The sequence below is a fragment of the Pipistrellus hanaki genome (assembly GCF_964339955.1).
Source record: "Pipistrellus hanaki genome assembly, chromosome: 6".
NCBI classification, from domain to species: Eukaryota; Metazoa; Chordata; class Mammalia; order Chiroptera; family Vespertilionidae; genus Pipistrellus; species Pipistrellus hanaki.
This window is the reverse complement of record NC_140508.1, coordinates 88,169,674-88,194,184: the sequence shown is the minus strand read 5'-3', so window position 1 is coordinate 88,194,184 and position 24,511 is coordinate 88,169,674. Positions and strand designations below refer to the sequence as shown.

The following is a 24,511-nucleotide window of genomic DNA, read 5'->3' as shown; positions in this document are numbered from 1 at the left end:
CCTGCAGGCCACTGGAGGCACCCGGCTGTGGGTGGAGCTCTGCCCAGTTCCAGCTCAGTGGTGGATGGAGTTATGGTTTCCCTGAGGGAAAGGTCTTGGGAAAAATACAGGACGCTCACTTAACACATCATTAACTTCCTTCCTGCTCTTGTGTGCGCAGGGTTCATAAACGTTAGAATTAGGTCCAGTGTGCCATAGTCCTGTGTGCTCCCTCACATGCACCCCTATACACTCCTTCTCCCTGCACACCCCTACATACATATTCCCATATACCTCTTCCCCTCCACATCCCTGCATCCTCCTCCCATACACATCCCTACATCCCCCACCTCCATCTAAGTTCATCCCTATTTCCTCTGCCCCTCCATATGCACCCCTACCCCACACACATCCCTACTGGCCTGTACACACACACAAGCTCTGCATACTCCGACATGCACACACATCCCCACAGCTCTAGACACTCCTACACACACACACACACACACACACACACACACACGCTCCTCTACATCCCACAGCCCTAGACACACCTACACACACATGTACACACACACCTCTACATGCACACACATGCGCACACCCACCTCTGCATCACCTCAGCCCTAGACACTCCTACAAACACATGCACACGCTCCTCTACATCTCCACAGCCCTAGACACTCCTGCACACACATGTACACACACATGTACACATATGCGCGCACGCCTCTACATCCCCACGCAGTACTTTAAGGTTAGCTACTACACGCAGGGCATGGCTGAGTACTGTGAGGGCAGCGGAAGGCACTTATAAGCTGGCTGGGAAGAGAGCGCACACATATTTGGAAAAGTAACCTTGTAACAACCGCATCATAACGGACACCGTGCTTTTAACTTAAAAATGACTTTATCTGAAAATCAATATGTATTTATCATAAACGTGATGTGATGCGGGTGAGCAGGGAACCGAGGAGCCCACCACACCCTCCCTGCCCTCTGTCCACACGCGGTGTCTGACAGTCCTCCTCACGTCCATCCTCCCTCAACACCACGGAGAAGAGCTGTTATCTGTGCTCCCAGCCTTTCTGCAGGCTCAGGCTTTCCGAAAAGCAATCGTAGATCCTCTTTTCCTCTCACCTAATAGTATGTTAGCAGTACCTTCCCGTGTCAGCAAGGACTCACTGGTAATACCTTCCTGTGGGATCCCTTGCTTAACACGACCCGCGTGGTTCAGGGCCCACTCAGAGTCCGGTTTCTGGAGAAGGCCAAACACTAAAATGAAGAGAGAGGCTGGGACTGGAAAAGAGTTAATTTGGGAAAATGGGGGCCAGGTGGGAAGTCCACCTCTAGTGGGAGGACTACTCCTGCTCTGGCCTTTTACCATTCCTTTTATTTAGATTCTGAGACAAAGACACCTCTGAAGCGGGAAATTCCAACAACAGAAAATCAATAAGAATTTACATATGATCAACAAATTAAAGTTGCCTCAATTACCATTATCTCAACTGGAGATGAGTTAATAGCTCTGACCCTTCAGAGCCATGGAGGTTGGCCAGCTCTTTTTACCTTTTACTACCAGGGAACAATGTTTGGTTTCGGTCAGCCAGCTCTTTTTACATTTTACCACTAGTGACTCAACCTAGAGTCAATGAGTTAATAGCTCCGACCATTCAGAGCCATCAAGGCTGGCCAGCTCCCTTTACATTTTATTACCAGTGACAATGTTAGGTTTCGGTTTCCGGCACCTTCCCGTGTCAGGAAGTATTCATGATAATAGCATGTCTGGCTCCTTGTGCATGTGTTCATCTGCTCTCTGGCAATAGGGATTCCTGAGGGCTCTCCCTTCTGGGGGTCCAGAAGGAAGGCCGTGTCTCCACCTGCACCCCATCCTCACATTCTCATTCGAACCATCGCTCCTCTGTGCGAAGACACGCATTCCTGAAAACCTGCTCAGCCGTCCTCTGATGGGGCCAAGCCAGGGGGGCTGGAGCGGGAAGTGGGGGAGAGCCGTGCTGAGCTCTGCATGTTTCTCCCGTTTCCGTACTTTGCACAGGTGTGCGCCAGGATACTTCGGGAATCCCCAGAAGTTGGGAGGTGGCTGCCAGCCTTGCAGGTGTGATGACAATGGCCATTTGGGCGGCTGTGACCCCCGGACCGGAGGTAAGATCCACTCAGGCCTCTTCTACTGCCTGGAACCGGCTGGTGAAAGGAGCAGGGAGGAAGCCAAGTCAGCATATCCAAGAAGCTAGGGCCCCGCTCATATGCTGCCCCTTTATTTCAACAACAGTGGGACGCTCAGGCGGCATCTACCGCTTTGGAGGGTAACTTACTTCCAGTAGGTTGCTGTGAGTAAACTGTTTTTAAATGCAGCTTTTCAAAAATGTATTGATTTCAGAGAGAGGAAGAGAGAGAAATACCCATTTGTTTACCCACTTATTTATACATTCATTGTTTGCTTCTTGCATATACCCTGACAAGGGATCGAAAAAAACAAATTGTTTCCATCTCATTTTTTACATTTTTATTTTATTTCCCCCCTCTATGCCCTCCTCCACCTCCACCCACCCCCCTTGATCCTACAGTCGCCACCTTGTCCATGTCCACAAGTTACAGCCAAACAGCCTCGATTCTGAGGGCTTTGCTAAGACCTCCGTTTCATGAGTCATCACATCGAGTTGTGTGTGTGGAGCACTCAGGTGCTCTCTCTAGGGCCATCCTGTTCTCGGAGCGGGTGTCTACGGGTGGGTTACTTACCGAGGACGAAGTGGCCACTGGGAATGAGCCTGGTTCCTAGGAAGGACGTGGAAGAGGGAAGACCGCCCTCATCCTTATCTGATTTCCCAGGAAAAGGCCCTGAGACAAGGTGACAGGGAGGCGGCGGGAGGAGGGCTATTTAAGGTCAAATCCAGCCTCTGCCAACCAGGAGCTGTGTGACCTTGGGCACGTGACCTCTCTGAGCCTCCGTTTCATCATTTGCAAACCCCGAGATCCCGTCTCTCACCCGATAGTTACAGACCAGGGTCCCGGGACTTTCCCCGGGGGACACAGTCGAAGGATCATTGTCTGTCTAGACCAGTAGCATTTCCACGCCTCAGGGCCGCGTCGTTGTGGTCATGGCATGGGGTTGGGAGGAGTGTCTGCAGGTGTATGTACAGGAGGCTGTCAAAAGAAGAGGGCGCCACGTTAAGAATGAGGATTTTAATTTGTAAGAAGAGATGATGCTTATAGAGAAGAAACCGAGTATAAAACCAGGGGCCAAAGAGCAGTTCCTACAGCAAGGTGGTGGGGAGACCAGGCAGCTGCCCATGCGGCGGCGGGTGAGGGAGGGAGCGGGCAGAGCCGGCAGCAGCGGGTGGGGTGGAGACTGAAGCCTTGCAAACCAGCTCTCGGGAAAGCCGAGTCAGAAAGCAGATGGTGGGTGCGCTGTGACACGGCCTCCTCTGGTCGCCCCCGCAGCCTGCCTCAGCCAGGAGCCCAGGGACGGCGACGCTGGCGAGGAATGTGACGGTGAGTGAAGAAGGCCTCCCTCCCAGCCGTGCGTTCTTCCCCGAGATACTGAGTCCCAGAAGCACGCAGTGCCCAGTCTGGGGAAGCAGCAGGAGGAGGGGGCAGGAGGGCTATCTAAGGTCAAGTCCAGCCTCTGCCGGCAGCTGGTGACCTTGGGCAGGTGACCTGATATGGCCAAGCCTCCCTTTCATCATTTGCAAAATGGACATGATAACGGGGTCGCCCTCCTTAGGGTTGTTGGGGAAATCCTTCTAAATCTCTTCTCACCCGGATAAACAGCAACAGATAACGAAATGTTGCTCCCTCATATAAATTAAGCAACAGTTTACACAGACTCGCCATGTCTCTCTCTTTCCCGTTTTATTAAGATATAATTAACACACATTGTATTAGGTTAAGATGTACAACACAATGACTTGGTGCGCGCGCGCGCGCGCACACACACACCCAGTGAAATTATCACAAGGAGTTAGTTAACATCCATCACCTTACATAGAAATTTGTTTCTTGTGATGAAAACTTCTACTCTTCTAGCAACTTTCAAATATGCGGTAGAGTATCATTAACTCTGGCCACCACAGGACACCTATGTCCCAGGACTTCGTATCTCATAGCGGCGGCTGTGCCTTTACCACCTTCACCCCTGCACCCACCCCATAACGGCGGCTGTGCCTTTACCACCTTCACCCCTGCACCCCCCACGTCTTTCTAAGATGCAGCCTCCAGAGGCTTCCCTTTTCAGAGTTTGCGTTTGCGGGTCCCCGCCCCTCCCTCCCCCCCAGAGGTCCAGGGCTGTGGTGTTTGCCTGTTGGTTCAGGGCCTGTTAACGGCTGTGGCCCTGCAGACTGTGACAGCTGTGTGGTGACCCTGCTGAACGACCTGGCCGCCCTGGAGGACGAGCTCCGCCTGGTCCAGTCACAGCTGCAGGGGCTGAGCCCCGGAGCGGGCACGCGGCAGCAGATGGAGCTCCTGGAGACACAGACCAAGGACCTGCGGGTGAGCACCTGGCCCGGTTCGTGAGTGACGGTCCTTACGCAGGAAAAAGGGCTCGGCTTCCCTCCTGCTTCTGCTCGAGACGGAGGTCGGAGGTCGGGCTCTTTCTCATTGAGGCATAATTGCTCTGCAGTGCTGTGGTAGGGTCAGTGGGTGACTAGCGACTCCATATTCATAGACTGTGTGAAGTGATCGCCATGGTGAGTCTGTTACCTCCGTCCCCACAGAGCGGTGTCAGCATTACTGACTGTTCCTCCATGCCGTCTGTTACGTATTTATTCTATAAATGGAAGTTGTGTGTTTTTAAAAAATTTTTTTTTTTTATTGATTTCAGAGATGAAGAGAGAGAGAGAGAGAGAGAGAGAGAGAGAGAGAGAGGGAGAGAGAGAGAGAGGGAGATCAACGAGGAGAGAAAATCATGGATTGGCTGCCTCCGGCATGCCTCACACTGGGGATCGAGCCTGCAACCTTGGCCTGTGCCCTGACCAGAAATCAAACTGTGACCTCCTGGTTCCTAGGTGAATGCTCAGCCTCTGAGCCCGCCCACCGGGCAATATAAATTGAAGTTTTTAACCTTTACTCCCCTTCACCTTCTCTGCCCGCCCCCTATCCCCCCCGGCAATCATCCATTTGTTCTCTGTGCCCATGAGCCCTTTCTGTTTTGTTTATTTGTTCATTTGTTTTGTGTTGTAGAGTCCACATGTAAGTGGAGCCATACAGTATGTGCCTTTTTCCTTCTGACTTATTTCATTGAGAGGAACACATTTTACTGATGGAACATATAAGTAAACACACAAAAGTAGCACTTAGGAGTGGACATTCCTGACTTCCTGAGTGTTTTCCAAGCTGTTTTTCTCACACAGGCTTCTTGCACTGAGAAGACTCAAAAACAGATTTGTGTACATTGTGGTTAATTCTCTTTAAATGTTTGATGGCATTTCCCGTGAAGCCCTGTGGGCTGTGCACCTTGGCAGCGACCAGCAACCCACCTGCTCTGGCTTCCTCTTCCTCGTTTGTAAGACGGGGCGTCCGTCTCTCAGCCTGGGCTCCCCTGTTGCTCCCCCGTCTTTGTGTCTAAGCGTCCCTTCAATGAAGTAGCCATGGGCCCTGCTGTTATAATAAAGGTTCACTGTAGGAAAGCAGCTGGATTTATTATAGAATCTGGAAATTAATGCATCAGGAAAGTGGGACCACTCATTTCTATAAGGTTAGGTCATTCATTCACGGTATCTCTTGCCTTTCATTTTTTAAACATTGCCATTTTTATTGTAGAGCCATGTCACAATTTATATCAGAAAGTAGGTTCTTGCCTGGCTGGTGTGGCTCGGTGGTTGAGCATCAACCTATAAAGCAGGCGGTCACTGTTTGATTCCCAGTCAGAGCATATGCCTGGGTTGCAGGCTGGATCCCCAGTGGGGGACGTGAAGGAGGCAGCTGATCAGTGATTCTCTCTCATCATTGATGTTTCTCTCTCCCTCTGTTTCTCTCTCCCCCCTCCCGCTCTGAAATCAATAAAAAATATTTTAAAATTTTTAAAAAGAAAGACAGTAGGTTCTTCATGTAGGCTATTTCAAAGAACCATGTTTTTTCCCTCAGAAACAGCGTGGGTCTTGCTAAATGAGTCTTTTCGTGTCATATCAAGTTAATAGGACTTAACCCAAATTTCTGCTCTAAAGTAAGATCCACTCTGTATTTGACTTCCAGAACCAGCTGCTCAACTACCGCTCTGCCATTTCAAACCAAGGCACCAAGGTGGATGGCTTGGAAAAGGAATTCAGTCATCTGAGTCGTGAATTTGACACTTTGCAGGAAAAGGTAGTGTGTTAGGTCAATAACATTACCTTTTTGTTTGTACTTTCAAAATATTGTTAATTCACACCCCCTCCCCAATTAATGTGATTAGTTACTCATCCATTCTTTCACGTAGGTTCAAACAAACTCCAGAAAAGCACAAACGTTATATAACAACCTTGATCGGACAGCCCAAAGTGCGAAAGAGCTGGATACGAAGATTAAAAATGTCATCCGAAACGTGCACAGTAAGAAGTGACTCAGCCGGTGATCCGGTTGACTGTTTTCTATTACATAGCCTGTGCTTGCGCTCTGGAAGATTTTCCTTTAAGAGTTCAATATTGCAAGGAAGATCTATAGTGATAAAAACAAAAACAAACAAACAAACAAAAACCTAATGTTGCTGGACCAGTGTGGCTCTGTGGCTGAGTCAGGAGGTCACGGTTCAGTACCCAGTCTGGGCACATGCCCAAGTTGTGGGCTTGGTCCTCAGTGGCGGGTGCAGGAGGCAACCAGTGGACATGTTTCTCTCTCACTGATGTTTCTCTCTATCCCTCTCCCTTCCCTTCTCTCTAAAAACCAATTTAAAATGTTTGATAAACGAATATGAACCCTAAAAAGACCACCTGTTGTAAGTCATCTGCCGGCGTCCGGAGCTCCCCGTCTAACACTCTTGCTGTTTTCCAGTCCTGCTGAGGCAGGTCACAGGGGCAGACCCAGGAGGACACACCCTGCCCCCTGGCGAGTTCCCCAGGAAGCTGGCCGAAGCCCAGCGCATGCTGAAGGAGCTGCGGGGCCGCGAGTTTGGAAGGAACCTGAGAGAAGCAGAGGCTGAGAAAAGAGAGGCGGAGCTCCGTAAGGGCGTTTCCAACTCTCACACCCGCCCAGCCCATTCCCGTCAGTTTGGAACCCACGGCGCCAAGTGCAAGATCGAGTGCCCAGTCCCAGGCGGGGTGGCGGGGAGAGGGGGTCGTGTGGTACCGTTAGTGTGGTACCGTTCATCATTCTCTAGGAAAATAAAGCCGTCCCTGGCTCATTGACCACGGCCACCGGCAGCGCAGCTTTCCTTCAGCGCCATTGCTGACAAATGTGAAAGTAGCCCCCCTTTACCTGCCGGGAGCCGAGCGGAGGGAGGAGAGGGGTGTGTGCTGAGGACTGCAGACCTCGTCTGGACCCCGCGGGCCGGCCGTGCACTCCTGGATCACCCCCTCGTTTCCCGGTTCCGTCTCCTCATGGGAAACATGAGGGTGTCATTCCTGTTTTCACGGGATGGTCACAGACGTTAGGGAGGCCACGGGGACAACGCCAGAGAGGTGCTGCCTGCATGTCAGTGCCTTTCCGTCCCCTCGCCCCCGAGGAGGGCCAAGATGCAGGAGCAGCTCAGCTCCTCAGCAGCCTCCGTGACGCAGTGGCGCGTGCGTGTGTCCTCAGTGGGAACATGGTGTGTGTTTCAGTGCTGCACCGGATCCGGAGCTGGCTGGACGCCCGCCCGGGGGAGCACAGCGGGCTTGCTCAGAACATCCAGGCCTCCTTAGATGACTACGAGTCCAAACTCTCGGGCCTCCGGGCCGCACTGCAGGAGGCGGCCGCCCAGGCCAGGAAGGCCACCGGCCTCAACCAGGACAGCGAGCGGGCTTTGGTGTCTATCCAGGTGAGTCCCAGCGGACCTGCCCACGGCCACTCGGGACAGGAGGAGGGTGGCAGCTCTGCTGTGGACTCAGTGGCGTAGCCAGACTGTGTGCACCTCTCTGCGTGGGAGCCTCTGATCAACAGGAACGAGGCATGAAGGCATCAAATGCAAAGCTCCTCAGTGGGCAGAAAGGCCCTGAACTTAAACACAGAGAAAGGAGAGCACACGCCCCACCCCGGCCGCCGGAGTCCTGAAGGAATCATGTGACCGAGCAGACAAGAAGCTAAACTCACATTGTTTTTCATTCCAAGTGTGTAATATGGTCTTTAAATATATTTTTATTGATTTCAGAGATGAAGGGAGAGAGAGATAGAAATATCAGTGAGGAGAGAGAATCATTGATGAGCTGCTTCCTGCACACCACACACTAGGGATCGAGCTTGCAACCTGGGCATGTGCCCAGAACAGGAATCAAACCGTGACCTCCTTGTTCCCAGGGTGACGCTCAAACCCTAAGCCACGCCTGTCAGACATATATAATATGCTTTAAGCAAATTTCTGTCTGATGCGCAAACATTATTGTCACAGTCACCAGCCAGGGCATGTTAAAGTTGACCTGCTTTTAAGGAAATAAGTGAAACACAGGCCTCCTCTGGAGCTGACTGGGCAGGCCTGTGAGCCGAGACGCTGCCATGCGTGTTCACGGTGGTGAGCATTTGTGCGAAACCAGAACAGAAGCGTGAGAGGTTAGGAAAGGACAGGAAGACCTGAGTGGAATACCATAGGACTGATTCCAAAAAGAACTTGGTGCCTGGCTGGTGTTCATAGACGGTCGATCTATGAACCAGGAGGTCACAGTTTAATTCCTGGTCAGGACACACGCCTGGGTTGTGGGCTCCATCACCAGTAGGGGGTGTGCAGGAGGCAGCCCATCAATGATTCTCATCACTGATGTTTCTCTCTGTCTCTCCCCCTTCCTTCCTCTCTGAAATGTATAAAAACATATTTAAAAAGAAAAAAGAAAAAAAAAACAAGTCCTACAAAGAACTGGTGAATTATATATAATATTCACATTGGCTGTGCCCACTGTTGTGCATACATAGGAGTGAGGAACACATACCTGTTCCTGTTTGAAATCCTCATTCTCCTCCACACCCCAGAGTTTGGTTCTCTGTCCTCCTCGGTGCCTGAGAGGCCCCATGTAGAGACCCGGTCAGAATGGTAACTGCAGTTTCCCTGGCCCAAGGGAACCAGGATGGCGCCTCACCGCAGGGAGAATGGTGTCTCTCCCCTCGTCGTTGGGACGAGACGGTCCCAGAGCACGTTCTGACGGAAGCTGCTCCTGCGCTGGTCTCCAGGAGCACGCCTGCACCTGCTGTCGATGGAGTCTGTGCTCCCGCCAACACCCTCTTTCTTCTCCCAGAGACAAGTGAGAGACATGGACGCCCTGCAGAACGCCTTCACCAAGTCGCTGGCCGCGGCCGACGCCTCTCTGCTGCAGACCAACGTCCTGCTGCAGCTGATGGAGAAGAGCCAGAAGGTGAGGCCAGGATTTTTCTCTAGAAAAATGGAAAAACATCAACGTCACAGGGCAGGGAAGCCCTGAGCGGGCGGGTGGCCTCCCTCCCTCCAGTGGGGGCCATTGTGGGGAGGAAATATGCCACCATGCCAGGAGGGTGCCCCCAGCCGGGGGGCGGGGGGCAGGTGACTAGCGTGTCTTCCTCGTCCATTCCTGTTGTCAGCAGTGAGCACACGCAGCTTTCATAGTTTAAAGCACTGGAACGGCCCTTTAAGATGCAGGCGTGCCGTTAGCAGAGAACACGCAGGACGGATGCCGGTGGACAGCCTTCCTTACCCAGCGGGCGTTTGGGGATGTAGTTTATGATCACTATTTGCAAATCAGACAAAAAGTGTGTTTGGTGTAGTAGGACTTTACACCAGTGGTAACAGCGCAGTTACAGACTCACCAGCGGGCCGCCCCCGCCCCCCACTCGCTGCCCGCGAGGAAAACGTCCAAATGGGCCAATGCTCCGGGGCCACTAAGTGACCTAAGGCTACTCCGCGGAGGGAAGGGGCTTCGAACGCGCGTCTCTCCTGAGGCTCCGGGAACGAGCCGTGTGGGCAGAGCTCAGGAATGCACCCGACTCCGTGCTAAACGGCCCGTCTGTTCGCGGGAAACAGGACTATCACAGCCTGGCGGCCTCGGTCAGCGAAGTGCGGCGGGAGCTAAGGGACAGGACGGGCGCGCTCTCCCCATCGGCCGGCGGCGCGGCGCTGGTGGCACGGGCGGAGGCGCACGCGCAGGCCCTGCAGGAGCTGGCCAAGCGGCTGGAGGAGTGAGTGTGGGCCCCCCACCGCCCTGGGGTGAGGACCCGCTGGGCCTGGGGTGAAACCCCCTGAAACAGGGTGGAGGGTGGTCCCAGGCCCGGGTCCAAACCCTCCTGCAACAGGGGCTGGTTCCCAGGTGCAGGGGCGGGAGGCTGCGGGAGGGGGGACAGAGCTGCAGGACCCAGGTCCCAGGTATCTCTTAGCAGGTGCATGGGGGTCAGTGCGGGCAGAGGGCGCTGCTGAGCTCTACACTCCCTGCAGGATCCAGCGGAACGCCAGTGCAGACGAGCTGGTGCGCCGTGCAGTGGACGCCGCCACCGCCTATGAGAACATCCTCAACGCCATCAAGGCGGCCGAGGACGCAGCTGACAAGGCAGCCAGCGCCTCTGAGTCTGCCCTCCAGGTGGGCACCTGCCTGCAAGGGCACCTTCTCTAGGTGTCCCCTCCTCTGAGATGACAGCTTTCTATTTCCCTTCTCTGTACACCAAGGGATGGATAGATAGAGATGAGATAGAGGTAGAGAGAGATAGAGATAGCAATAGAGATGATAGAGAGGTAGAGATAGAGATAGAGAGTTAGAGATAGAGAGATAGAGACAGAGATAGAGATAGAGATAGAGATAGAGATGGTAGAGAGATAGAGATAGAGATGAGAGAGGTAGAGGTACATATCTAGAGAGATATAGCTAGATACAGATATAGATGGACATATAAGTGTTACTTTAAGTTAGAACTTGCTATTAGAGCAAGCTATTAAATAGCAAAGGAGGGACAGGCCTTGTTAGAAGGTTGAAGGCTTTCCTCTCCCAAAGACTGAACCCTAAAAGCAGCTCAACTCTGTCCTCAGTTACTGCGGAGGGAGCTGGATAGTGACAGTGAGCCCACGAGACAGGTGTCCTAGGTGTGTCATTAGCATGTATGTCATTAGCATGTATGTCATTAACATGTCACCAAGATGGTCATCTTCCCCACACCATAGGTGCCCGCGAGACCCCTGAATCTCTCTCTTAAAGAACAGTCTTTTTAAACCCCTTCTTCACCATCAAACTCATTCCTCAGAGATGAAAGGTGGGGCTTGGGCAGGGTAAGGCTCTGACTCCTGTTTCCCAAGCTGTGCTGCCTGCTCAGACAGACTCACTTGGCTTTCAGACCGTGATAAAGGAAGACCTTCCGTCCAAAGCCAGGACCCTGAGCTCCGACAGCGACGCGCTCTTAGACGAAGCCCAGAGGACACAGAGCCAGCTGCAGCGAGGTATTGGGGGAGGGGGTTGGGGTACAATCGGGGGCTGGATGATATTCCTCTGAGAGGCGCTGGGAGAGAAAGACCCTCCTGAACCCCAGCGCCGGGCGGGTGGGTAGCCCATGGTCTGTCTGTAGACATGTTCCTGCCCAGGATGCCCACCTGAACTGACTGGACTGGAGCCTCAGGACTGGGTGAACCTTGAGGGCGACGAGCCTGTCTAGGCCTGGCCTTTGGGGCTTTGAATTTAACCTGCTTGTGGCCATGGCACCGGGAATCCACACCGCGCAGGCGCGTGTGCAGGGCTGGTTTCTTCTTCATTTATCTTCACTGCTGAAAGCATTACAGATGTAATACCTGCGGGGTTCCCCTTAGCCCCCCATGGGCCCCTCCCCTCTCCCACGCGCTGGCTTCTTATTTAAGGTGAAGATCCTTCATTTCAGATCATTGAGGAGCTGCCAGAACATTTCTTAAGTCCTGAAATCTTAGCATTTACAAGTAACGAAAGCCACTGCCACGGTGAAACATGAGGGCTTCTTACTTACAGATTTTATCCTTGAAAATTTCCTTTCATTTAATCCAGCTCAGTATCACCAAACTCCTGTGCTGACATGTAATCATTTGCCTAGCAGATTTCAAGAATTACATTTTTTTGCATGGCGTCTGCTCCCTATAAAATGTGCGCTAAGAAGTGAGGGTTTAAACAGGCTTAGGCTGCTAAGCACATTGCTCCTTGTTTCCTCCCACCTAAGAGTGTCTGTGAGCCTGTTCCCCTCATGGGCTTTTCTGAAGGTGGTTCTTTTTCGGTTTGGAAATGAACAGGAGTAAGCAGTGTCTACGTGTGTGGTTTGCTTGCACACGGCTGGGGTACCACACACCTTTCTCACTCTCTGAGCCTGAAGAGCGTCCTGTGTGCATTATGCGTTCAGCTGTTGGCCCTCACAGTCACTCAGTCACTCAGTAAACATGTACGAGTGCACAACGGCGGCGGCTGGGGGCCTTCCATGCAGGTCTGCTCGACGCTGTGCAGACACCGGCTACTTCGGGGCCACAGGCACCACGCGGGACCAGAACCACAGTGACCCCCTTCGCGCTCCCTCTCCTTTTAGAAATCAGTCCGTCTCTGAACAACCTCCAGCAAACTTTGAGAATGATGACAGTTCAGAAAGGGATGATGCACACCAATGTCTCCACCTTCCGCGATGACCTTCGTGCGATGGCGAGAGGTCCGTGTGCCCTGAGCCCCACCCGGCGCCCGGCTGCTCCTGCTGGGCGGCTCAGACACTCACCCTCCCTGTCTCTGTGCGTCAGACGACATCGACAACATGATCAGCAGCGCCAGGAGCATGCTCAGAAGTGCCAATGACATCACAGACTCGGTCCTGGGAGGGCTGCACCCCATCCAGGAGGACGTGGGGAGGATCAGGGACGCGCACGGGAGCACCCACGGCGAAGACTTCGACCAGGCGCTCACGGACGCGGACAGCTCAGGTGCGGGCGTTCGGGGCCAGGGCGGCGACTGTGGTCCCCCTCGTTCTGTGCTCTGGTCACGTTAGTTCCTCCCTGATAAGGTGTGATCTTAGGAACTGAAACATGAGAACAGCTTCCAATAACTCACTCAAAGACAGTGCTCTGTTCCTTAGAAGGACCAAGCAGGACCCATTCACCCTGCTGTGGACTCCCCTTTATAGATGTAATGACTCATGAGGGTGTCCCTGAATCATGACTGAGCTTAAGGGTTCGAAAACCAAGGGGTGTTTTCCCTAAAGTGGTGGAGAAAGATGATTGACATGTGGCTGCTGAATGAAAGCCCTGGTGTGCTTAGAAAGGTCTCGGCGTCCTCCCGTTCGACATTCGGGACCCAAGCACTCCCCTTGACAAATGCTGTCACCGGAGCATCTGTGTCTAACCTTCTCGACGCTCACTGTCAATGTTTCCACATCTCACCAACAGTAAGGAAACTGACCAGCAAGCTGCCCGATCTTCTGAGCAGGATCGAAAGCATCAACCAGCAGCTGTTGCCGCTGGGCAACATCTCCGACAACGTGGACCACATCCGGGAGCTCATCCAGCAGGCCAGGGACGCGGCGAACAAGGTGGGTGAGCCTGTGCCGGCCGGAGCTCCTCCGCGGAGACGTGCCCGTTCACCGAGGGAGAGCGTTTACTTCCCGAGAGCCCGCTGCTTTCTTGCCCTAACTCTTCGGTTGCCGCCCCCTGTCATCCCCGATGGTCGGGTGTGTCAGGGACCGGTGTGCCTCCTGCCCCCAAGTGTCTGTAGACAGAGGGCTGGGTGAGCGCCAGCCCAGGGCAGGTCTGTGGCCGGAATGTGCTGGTGCGATGCTGCCCAGGCCCTGCGTCCTCCTGTGACAGACGCTGGAGTCACTTTGTTCACGAGGGACAGACAGTTCCTGCAGCACGGGCATGTTCTGGACGTGGGGTGACAGCAGTTTTCCGTCATAGGAGCACGGATCCCTCTGCCTTTCTCCTGTTCACCCTCCCCCACCCCGTCCCCATCGCCCCTTCTAGCCCCCCCTCCCACCCTACCCAGGCCTGCACCACCCTGTTGTCTGGGTCCATGGTTATGCATCCGTGCATACATGGTCTTTGGTTGAGCTCTCCCCTCCCACCCTCCCACCCTCTGACGTTTAACAGTCCGCTCCATGCTTCCATATCTCTGGATCATTCGTGCTTTTTAATGCGGGGCTAGGAGGCCTCACCCCCTTGTTCCTTATCAGACAGCTTGGGAGCAGTGGTTCGTGCTGGAAGGAGTAGGTGGGGAGCCAGGAGCTGCCGCCCTGCACACCCTGGAGTAGCTCTAATGCTGCGGTCTCGCCCTCGCAGGTCGCCATCCCCATGAGGTTCAACGGGAAGTCGGGTGTGGAGGTCCGGCTGCCGAGCGACCTGGACGACCTGAAGGGGTACACGTCTCTCTCCTTGTTTCTCCAAAGACCCGAGCCCGGGGAGAACGGAGGGACGGAGAACATGTTTGTGATGTACCTCGGCAACAGAGACGTGAGTGCCGCTGGCCTTTCTCCTGTTGTTGAAAGAATGTGGGCTCTGGGGCGCGTGACCCCACTGGGCCGTGCCGGCGGCACAGCAGGACGAAATCCCGCCACCTCGACGGTGCACGGGCCTCCGTCAGGCCTGGATTGTTACATGCCGCGGAGCTAGGGGCCTTCCACGTGTGCACCCGTGAGCACATGCACACCTGGGGCCATCCCCTCTCCCGTGTGCCCAGGGCAGCAATATGAGGGCTTCATGGAACCATCATGCTTAGGGCATGAGTGCACGGCACCAAGAGCAAAGGCGGCTCGCGCATTAGCAGTGTGAGCTGTGCTGTCCATGTTACTCTCACGAGGACACACCTCGTTTGTCCTGCCCCCGAGGCTCACTGTGTGACCCACCAGATGCTGGGATGGGAGCTCAGAGCATGCGTGTGTCCAGGGCTCTGATGGGGCTTTCTGCCTCCAGGCCTCCGGGGACTACATCGGCATGGCCGTGGTGGACGGCCAGCTCAGGTGTGTCTACAACCTGGGGGACCGCGAGGCCGAGCTGCAGGTGGAACAGACCTTGACGAGGAGTGAAACTCAGGAGGCGGTTATGGACCGCGTCAAGTTCCAGAGGTACCCGGCCGACAGACCCGGCTCCTTGTTAAGCTGATTTACACCCCCAAACTTCCATCGCACATGTTGCTGATCCCCATTTTTAGAATCTTGGCTTTCATTTTTTTCTCATGTGTGCATTCATTTTTATATAAACTTGCTATCTACTTTAATTTTGAACAGAATCTACCAGTTTGCAAGGCTTAATTACACCAGGAAAGCCACATCCAACAAACCAGAAACAGCTCAGCCTTACGACATAGATGGTGGGAACAGCAACACACTCCTCAACCTGGACCCTGAAAATGTGGTGTTTTACGTGGGGGGCTACCCACCCGACTTCACAGTAAGTGCAGGTGCCACTTCCCTGATGGGAGCACTGACATTGTTCTCTGCTATCCCTGCTTTCCAATCATAGAGGTGGGCTAACTTTATGTTCTCAGAGCTCACCAGGGTAACAGCTAGCACTCGAGTCCTTCCTTGCAGTGATGTGTGCTACGTATATTCATTTAAAAAGCATCGCTATCATTCCCACTTCTCGGATGAGGGAACTGAGACAGAGGTTGGATAACTAGCCCAAAGTCATGCGGTTCTAAACAGTAAAGCCAGGCCTTTGGCTCCAGGGTCCCCATTCTTAGCTCCTGTTGCTCTGTTGGTGGTGAAAGTGCCAGGTTCGTACTATTTCTTGGTCAGCCTGATCATTGTCCTTTGCTCAGTGAGTAGCTTTGTGTTTTGTTCTCCAGCTCCCCGAAAGACTCAGGTTCCTTCCGTACAAAGGCTGCATTGAGCTGGATGACCTCAATGAGAACGTCCTGAGCTTGTACAACTTCAAAGAAACATTCAACCTCAACACCACCGAAGTGGAGCCTTGTCGAAGGTAAGGCCTCGGAGCTGTGTCTCGGTCACTGTGATCTTTACGACTTGCAGGCATTGTACACGGTTAACGTGCTCTTGATGTCACAGGTGCTGTGGGCCAGCAGTCCTTCGAGGATGCTGGCATGCACCAGGCTAGGCCGTCTCTAAAATCTAAAACCCTGGACTTTTTTCTGCGTCTGTGTAGTATGTTAGGTTGATCAAGTTTTCTCGATTTAAAAATAAATAAATTTATCTTAAATTTTTGGAGTTTCCTACCACAAAATGTTCCGTGTAGGTTGGTACCTGATTTGGGCACAAAAGTACATATTTACTGTAAATTGAAAAAATAAGTGGCCCACACACCCTGACTTTCTAGGTGCACCCACATCTGGACCAAATGGACATTCTGCCGGGAGCTCTTGACCCTCCTTCCCTCTGGTTAAGGGTTTGGGATATTCTAATCCAAACAGACTGAGTTTTTATTAGTCAGAATAAAATTACTGTATTTCATGTTAATAATGTTTGTACGTTTCGAGCTCTTCTTAATAGATATTTCCAAAGGGACTCCTGAATATGATCTTTACTGAGCTGGTGTTTAGTTACCATAATATGTAGGAGTGCCTCCAGAGAAATGCTGGCTATCTCAGCGTTTAAAGGCGTTTCCTCTTCTTTAAAGAAGCTTGATGACTAGATTGCATGTGTTGGCTCCATTCCCCAGGCAGCAGCACCTCCTACTGATAAACACACGTGTGGGTCGCCCTTAGCTGCCCCGTTTTCACTTGTGCTGGTTGGTGTTACAGGAGGAAGGAGGAGTCAGACAAGAATTACTTTGAAGGCACAGGCTATGCTCGAGTTCAAACTCTGCCACACGCTCCCTTCCCCACCTTCGGCCAGACGGTTCAGACCACTGTGGACAGAGGGTTGCTGTTCTTCGCACAAAACCAGGTAATTTATAACAAGCATCTAACTACTAGCAAGTATGTCCATTCAACTGAGCAACTTGGGGTACCTGGCTATTATAAACAGCCAACTCGGCCTGAAAGAGCAGGTGCAAGTGTGACCTGCATCCTCTCCCGTGGCCCAGTCCTTTCTCTGGTTGTGGGAAGGTGTGTTGTAATAAGGCAAGGAATCGGGAACCTGAGGACATGCTACCAAAATGTTGGAGAAGTCACCCCTTTTCCCATTCCATTCTCATTGTCAATTTCACTTTTTGGAAACAACTATTTGCCTAATAATTGCCTAAAAGGGCTTTGCATAAAACATGTGAAGACCTCCTGGGGTCTTGGTCCGACTCTTGCAGGCTGTGTGGGGTTGTCTTCATCAACCTGGCCCTTGACTATCCAGGACATGACAACGTCTCTCTTATCAAGTAGCTGAGATCCCTAGAGGCCATTTCTTAGTCTCCTGACCTAGACAAGTCCAAGGTGATGGTCTACTCCAGTGTTTCCCAACCTTCTCTCATGATGAGAATCACCTGGTGGAGTTGTTAAAACACAGATTCCTGAATCCCAACTAAGAAGTGCTAAACTAGAATTTTTGGGAACATATAGGTAAAATTGTATACTTAACTAGTGCTCTAAGACAGATTTTATATACAGAGCAATAAGTTAGGTATGCAATTTTACCTATATGTTCTCAAAAATTCTAGTTTAGCACTTCTTAGTTGGGATTCAGGAATCTGTGTTTTAACAACTCCACCAGGTGATTCTCATCATGAGAGAAGGTTGGGAAACACTGGTCTACTCTACACTCTACAGGTGATCATCAGCGCCACCTGCTGGTGGGTGGGCTGGAGTTGTCTGCGTTGTGAAGAGCCTTCTGTGCTTGCTCCATCAGGTGGCGTTTCTGGAGAAATGGGGATCTCCAGTCTAAGAATGTGGGCTCATAAGGCAGTTGGGATCTTACTAGGCCCTTCTACCTGAAGGTGGGGTCACAGGCCTCGCCCGACTTCTCTCTGGGTTGGTCTGGACCCACCAGGAGGTGTCAAGGCTGATGGGTTGGGAAGGCCATGACCTGCCAGGAGATGCAGAGCCTGGAGGTCCACAGCGAGTGCAGGGCCAGGCGGCTGTTCCTGAAGCAGGGTTCTCTGTGCTACAGCTGAAGGCCTTTGAGACGGAGCCAGGAGCTCTACTCATTATATTAGAAGGAAACTTACAAGATGCTGGCAGCACCAGACAGGAGAGCCTGGTCTGAGGCCTGCTGTGGGTAGGCTGGCCCCTCCTGTCCGTGAGTTGAGGTTATAGTGTTGTTAGGAGGGAGAGGACCCCTGACTGGCTCCCCAGGGCAGGGTGCGGGCCCCGCTGGGCTGACTCTTCTTTCAGAGAAGGGCTCTGAGGCCTTCAGTGAGAGGCTTCACACCAACAGGGTTTGTGCAAGAGCCAGCGTTAGCCCCACAGGAGAAATCCCGGCTCATCTTTCCTCCGAGGAAACACTTGGCTCGGGCACATGCCTTGCACCACGATGCGGATGCAGACGGACCAAGACCAACAGGTTCCTGCCCCAGGGACCTAGGGTGCTGTGAAGGAAGACAAACAGGAAGCACTCATATGCTAGTTGATGGGTTATGTTAATGATTGGTTATGCTAGTCAATGGGTTATGCTAATTATTGGTTATGCTAGTCAATGGGTTATGCTAGTCAATGGGTTATCCTAGTTGATGGGTTATGCTAGTCGATGGGCTAATGATGTCATCATGATGGTGATGACCATAGAGAGGGAACGTTGGAGGTGAAAAGAGGGTGTGTCACAGAATAGACTTTCTTGAATAAAGGATGCATAATCTGAGACCCGGAGGACAAGCCGAGGACAGTGTGCAAAGGGGAGAGGTGGGAGGGTGACCCATGTGGGGGAGGGGCAGGAAGGAGGCCCAGACGCGGGAAGGGCTGGGGGCTCTGGGGAAGCGATGGCTGCCCATGTGGCTGAGACACAGTCAGAGGGAGCAGAGAACTGGACCCGACAATGGTCAGAGCACCTGGTGGGGAGTTAGGGCAGGAGAGCACCTGCTCACACTGACCATGTTGGCTGCAGAGTGGAACACGGATTCATGAGGGCACAGCGTGGGCATGGGGGGACTATGGGCATGGGGGACTCCGGGCATGGGGGACAGCACATTGGCTGTGCAGTCAGCTGAAGGAGCTGTGGCTGGGACCAGGAGGCCTGACGGGGAGAGAGCTAAGAAATGCTGGGACTGAGCAGAGTGGATTGGAGGGGAGAGGAAAGAGTAATAGTGACTCCTGGGAGTAGCTGGCTCACAGAGATTAGAAGAGAGAGAGGAAGGAGAGGGAGCAGCGTGAGGCTTGGCAGCGGGTGGGAGGCCTGTGGGTGGGGGTCCTGTGAGAGGGGTTCTGGGTTTGCCTGTCTGGGGGCCTGGCAGCGAGAGCCGGAGGAGGCAGGTGTGCAGGCCCGCGCCGGGCAGACAGGTTGAGGCTGGAGGAGACGTTTGGGCCTCAGGGGCACCCCTGAATTGGAGCACAGCTGACAGGGAAGTGGCAGGAGGAGCATGTCCTGTGCGGGATCCCCAAAGCACCCCACTTTGAAACGGGAGCTAAGGGGGCTGAGCCAGCAACCACTACACACGATGCTGACGAGGCTCAGCATGCAAGCCCAGGCCCAGCCAGGAGCTGGCCTGCAGCGCTGTTGTCCCTTCACCTGAGGAGGCAGCTGGCTGAGAGCAGCTGGGACCTGGAGGACTCGGTGCCAGCACTCAGCCCTTCCTCTGGCGCATCTCCTGGCCATGGGTGTTGATCCTGGCTCAAGGGCCCTCATCTCCCTAAGCACAGTCCTGTCATGGGCGCTGTCTCCTGGCTCTGTGACCCTCCAGCTCCCTAAACAGAGGCCTGGCCATCAGTGCTGTCTCCTTGCTCTAGAATCGCTTCATCTCCCTCAACATCGAGGACGGCAGCCTCCTGGTGCGGTACAAGCTGGACGCAGAGCCGCCCAAGGAGAAGGGGATCCGGGACGTCATCAGCGACGGGAAAGACCACTCGGTACGTCCAGTCTGTTCCCTGCTTCTTCCATGCCCTCCGCCCTCAATGGCGCCCGCACCCAAGCTCTTCTCTGTTACCGGGTGGACTCACCCACTGAGCGGCATGTCCCTTTAAGATGTCAACATCTGGGCAGGAAATACAGAACGTGCATGTGGCATATGTAAACCACGACTCCCTCCCACATCTTTATTAAAATGCTGTAACAGGATAGTTTATGGGACAGTCTCCCAGCCGCGCATGTCAGCATGTCATGAATCCGGAGGGAGACGAGACCACAGCAGCCCTGAAGCACGTGAACAGGGTTCCTTTTCCTCGCTGCTGGCCGACTCGCCTCTCCTTGATTTCAGATTCAGATCAAAATTGGAAAAACCCAGAGACTGATGTTGATAAGTGTGGTGAATTCCCAGAGCATTAGAATTGAAGGAGACATATTTGATTTCAACACGTATTACCTGGGAGGCATCCCGCTTTCCATCAGGGAAAGGTAAGATGGCTTTTTTTAAGGAAGCAGATTGCCTTTCAGTGGTGTGATTGCTTCTGATTGGTTTGCCTTTTTAATTCTAGTGACAGATCACCACGAAGAGCTAGCTCTTCAGTATGGACAGGGTCGGGCCACAGGGTCACGCAGGCTCTACACACTGGGTGATGCGATGGGCGATTGGGGGGGGTCAGGGGGGCTGTGTGCCCCCATTGTTACTCTTGGGAGGAGTGAAGGCTCAGGAATACAGGTGGTGCCAGCACTGCCCATTAGAATGGAGGTGGTGGCACTGGACCTACAAGGTTGTGTGAGGGCCCAGGCGCTCCGTGCCCACCGGCAGGGCTGGGAGTTGGGGGCTGTCTTTGGGAAACATCTCAAGAACACAAAGCACCCCTGGCCAGTGTGGCTCAGTGGTTGAGCATCGACCTATGAACCAGGAGGTTACCATTCCTCGTCAGGGCACAGGCCCAGGTTGTGGGCTCCATCCCCAGTGGGGGATGTGCAGGAGGCAGGCAATCAATAATTCTTTCTCATCATTGATGTTTCTTTTTTCCCCCTGTAATTCTTTATTGTTGAAAGTGTTACATATGTCTCCTTTTCCCCCATTGGCCTCTCTCAGCCCGTTCCCGCCCCCAGCACAGACCCTCACCCCCTACTGTCTGCGTCCATTGGTTATGCTCACATGCATGCACACACGTCTTTTGGAGGATCTCTTACCCCCACCTCCCACCCTCCCACCCTCCCCTGTCTTCCCTCTGAGGTTTGACAGTCTTTTCGATGCTTCTGTGTTCATCATTGATGTTTCTTTCGCTCTCCATTCCTCTCTGAAATCAATTAAAAATATATTTTTTTTAAAAACATAAGGCACATCCGTGTTCCCGCTCCCCGCTATGTTATCAAGTTCGGAGTAGGTGCAGGCCTGTTTCTCAGACTAATGAGAACATGAGTGAATTAAGTTCATTTGTAAAGAAGTAAAGCTTGATTAGAGTGAGAGAAAGATACTTTGAGAATGCACTTTAAAAAGCTCTGACGTTTTGTGGATTTCCTCCAGAGGGGTGAGGTAGCTGACGACATGTTCGGGAGGAGATACCATGAAGGGTTAGCGCAGCCTCTTGACCAAGCGAGTCCCAGGGTGCTTGATCACGAGACGTTCATACGTGACCTGAGGTCAATTAACGCTTTCCTGATTTATCCGTCAGATGGAAGGAGATGTGATCTATAAAGGGTTATCCATCCCGGTAAGGAGGCACCAACCTTTGGATTAAAGTTGTCAGGTTGGCCCCAACGACAAAAATGCAGAGAAATCTTAGCTCTTCAATGGAGTTTGAGTGAATTTCTTTAGATTTTTGAATAGAGGTAACCTCTGAATATTAAAAAGAAGAAGGAAAAGAAGGGCATCAGGAGATGCTGGGGGATCTAAAATGCTGAAGTGCAAGAGAGGACGGGTCTGGAGATACAAATAGACGAGCTCCAAGAGTCCATTGGGACCTTCCTCCTCTCGGGAGGCAAAGCCATCTTTAGAAGATCATTAAGCTCGGGCTGCAGTTCCATTGAGGATTTGTTTCTCCCTTTTCCTGTAATGAATTTAATTTTATGCACATTACATGCCGCTAACCAGCTTATAATGAATCGAATAAGAATAAACGCAGACACCTGCCCCTGAGAAAGATGAGCTGCCGGAGGGGTCACATGAGATGGACTCGGATTCTCTGGAGCATCATTTGTGTAAGAAACACAAATATTTGCCTGGACTTCAGCTGGCTCCTGTGTGTGTTGGTATTTCATGTTAGTCCAGCTTCAGACCCGGCCAGAAGCGGAGTCGCAGGAAATGCCATGTGGAAAGAGATGCTTCAGGAGTGGCTCTCGCCAAACGGTTGCACTCCCACAGGGTCTTTGCTGAGTCTACCTGCCACAGCCAGTCCCTGCTGTTGGAGTCTGGCCGGTGATGCGGCTGTAAAAGAATTCAGTTAAAGGAAGAGATGTGGCCAGGGAGTTTCTTTACCATCTCGGGAGGGAAAGGCCCTGAATTGCTAATCAGGGCGGCTCTGGAGGGAAAGGCCCTGAATTGCTAATCAGGGCGGCTCTAATTGTTAGGGCGGCTCCCCTTTTAAGCCTCTGCTGTTGCTAAGCGACAGAGAGGGGAGGAGGATTTGGGATGAAGTGGAGCAGGCATCAAGGGCTGTCTGGACAGATTCTAGTGGTTTGTTTTTCAGGAGACAGTGCAAGCAGGTGTATGTGGAAGTGCCTTCTCAGTATTTCCCCAAGCCTGTAAAACAAGCTCAGAGCAAATGGTGTGAAGAGTTCAAGAGGCTGTTTGAAGGGGCCAGGGAGGGAACTTTCTACCAACTAGAGCAGGGGTCTTCAAACTTTTTAAAGTGGGGGCCAGATCACGGTCCCTCAGAGAGCTGGAGGGCCGGACTATATGAACTACTAATTCCTACTGTAACACCTCGGCTGCGCTCACTGCCCAAAAAACCTGGCGGGCAGGATCAGACTCCCCTAGGGGCTGCATGTGGCCCGCGGGCCGTAGTTTGAAGACCCCTGAACTAGAGGCTCCAATTATCTCTGAATGTGCAAACAGCAGGGAGGAGGGGGGTGCAAGAATTTAACCCTGAGAGTAGCTTAGCTTGTCCTGCAGTTGAACCAGAGGAGCTGTTTGAACTGGAGGAGCTAACAATCTTGGGTTAATTACCACGTGCTCTTCAGAAATGGGGGAAGGTTACAGCAAAGAAAAAGAGAAGAGTCCCAGCCAGTGTGGTCAGTGGATAGAGCATTGGTCTGCAGATCAACAGGTCCCAAGTTCGATTCCAAGAGCACTTGCCTGGGTGGCAGGCTCCTCCTTGGCCCGGGCCCTGGTCGGGACGTGTTCAGGAGGCAACCAATGGATGTGTTTCTTTCACATCGATGTTTCTCTCTGTCTTTCCCTCTCTCTTACACTCTCTCTGAAGGATCAATAGGAAAATATCACTGGGTGAGGATGAACAACAAAAAAGAGAGAGAGAGAGAGAGAAAGGCCTTGCTTTCTGTCCTTACACTTGCTCTGTACTCAGCACCAATTGAGGGGGCACACTTACTAACTCATTTGAACAAACCAGGAAGCAGGTTACATGTTCCCGTTGTATAAGTCTGGAAACAGAGGCTAGAGAAGGATGTCGCTGCCCAGGAGCAGAGGCCGAACTCACACCCAGGCGGTCCGGCTCCGGACCCAAGCCCTCGAGCAGTACCATCTTGCCTCCGGGGAACCCCTCCTGGGTGTTCATGGCCACGAGCCACACCAGGCTCCGGGCACCTCCTGTGCATCCACGTGTTTAACCCACACAGCCTCCCCTTGCCCAGCACAGTTACGAGGGGGCGGGTGCAGCATGAGACAGGGCTTTCCGATGTTGGGCTTGCATCGGCTCAGTGCCCAGCCCCCGCCCAGCCCCCGCCTTCACGCTTGTCTGGGACCACGAGTAACAGCTCCTCTTCTGCGTTTAGCGTAGAGTGGACAGCAGCAGAGAACATAGAACTTTCTAGAGCATGCCTGGCTCCAGCAAACTACTTACCTATGAAGTTATTAATACACATTAATATTTCTAGTATCTTGACTTATTAATATACTTTCTATTCACCATGCACTGCCATGACTTCTGGAAGAGGTGGGAGAGGGAGCAATTCTAGATGCTGTGTATCTGTCTCTCCCTTTTGGGGACCCTGACTATGCTTCTGTCAACACTATTGTGATCAATTTTTAAAAGTAAGTTTTTATTGATTTTTAGAGAAAGGAAAGGAGAGGGAGAGAGAGATAGAAACATCGATGACAGAGAAACATCAACCTCAATTGCCTGCCTCCTGCAGGCCCCCTACTGGGGATCCAGCCCACAACCAGGCGTGTGCCCTGACTGAGAATCAAACCAGGACCTCTGGTTATAGGTCAGCCCTCAACCACTGAGCCACACCAGCTGGGAGGTTGTGCTCATTTCTAAAGCCGAGAATGCAGACTCACACAGGAAGGAATTAGTGTCCCAGCATCACAGAACCAGTAGCGTTATAAAACCCGCGAGAACAGGCGACCCTGAAATACACCCTTGTTTCTGGGGGAGGAGGGGCGGAGGCAGGTGGCAGCTGGTTCTCTGTTGGC

The 24,511-nt window shown here is 52.6% G+C and overlaps 1 protein-coding gene across 2 annotated transcripts in view; it reads left to right on the top strand.

Annotated features, from left to right (window-relative positions):
* The window catches only part of LAMA3 (laminin subunit alpha 3), a 134,507-nt gene that overhangs the window by 95,208 nt on the left and 14,788 nt on the right, over positions 1–24,511 (top strand). For both annotated transcript variants that reach the window (XM_084888236.1, XM_084888235.1), the window contains exons 42-62: positions 2,036–2,142; positions 3,439–3,489; positions 4,334–4,485; positions 6,187–6,297; positions 6,410–6,521; positions 6,961–7,128; positions 7,728–7,924; positions 9,327–9,443; positions 10,085–10,239; positions 10,493–10,634; positions 11,380–11,482; positions 12,580–12,696; positions 12,782–12,961; positions 13,424–13,566; positions 14,312–14,482; positions 14,942–15,093; positions 15,256–15,418; positions 15,816–15,949; positions 16,728–16,872; positions 19,794–19,913; positions 20,261–20,397. In XM_084888236.1, coding sequence (XP_084744362.1) covers positions 2,036–2,142; positions 3,439–3,489; positions 4,334–4,485; positions 6,187–6,297; positions 6,410–6,521; positions 6,961–7,128; positions 7,728–7,924; positions 9,327–9,443; positions 10,085–10,239; positions 10,493–10,634; positions 11,380–11,482; positions 12,580–12,696; positions 12,782–12,961; positions 13,424–13,566; positions 14,312–14,482; positions 14,942–15,093; positions 15,256–15,418; positions 15,816–15,949; positions 16,728–16,872; positions 19,794–19,913; positions 20,261–20,397 — 2,877 coding nt within the window. The remainder of the gene's footprint in view (positions 1–2,035; positions 2,143–3,438; positions 3,490–4,333; positions 4,486–6,186; positions 6,298–6,409; positions 6,522–6,960; positions 7,129–7,727; positions 7,925–9,326; positions 9,444–10,084; positions 10,240–10,492; positions 10,635–11,379; positions 11,483–12,579; positions 12,697–12,781; positions 12,962–13,423; positions 13,567–14,311; positions 14,483–14,941; positions 15,094–15,255; positions 15,419–15,815; positions 15,950–16,727; positions 16,873–19,793; positions 19,914–20,260; positions 20,398–24,511) is intronic.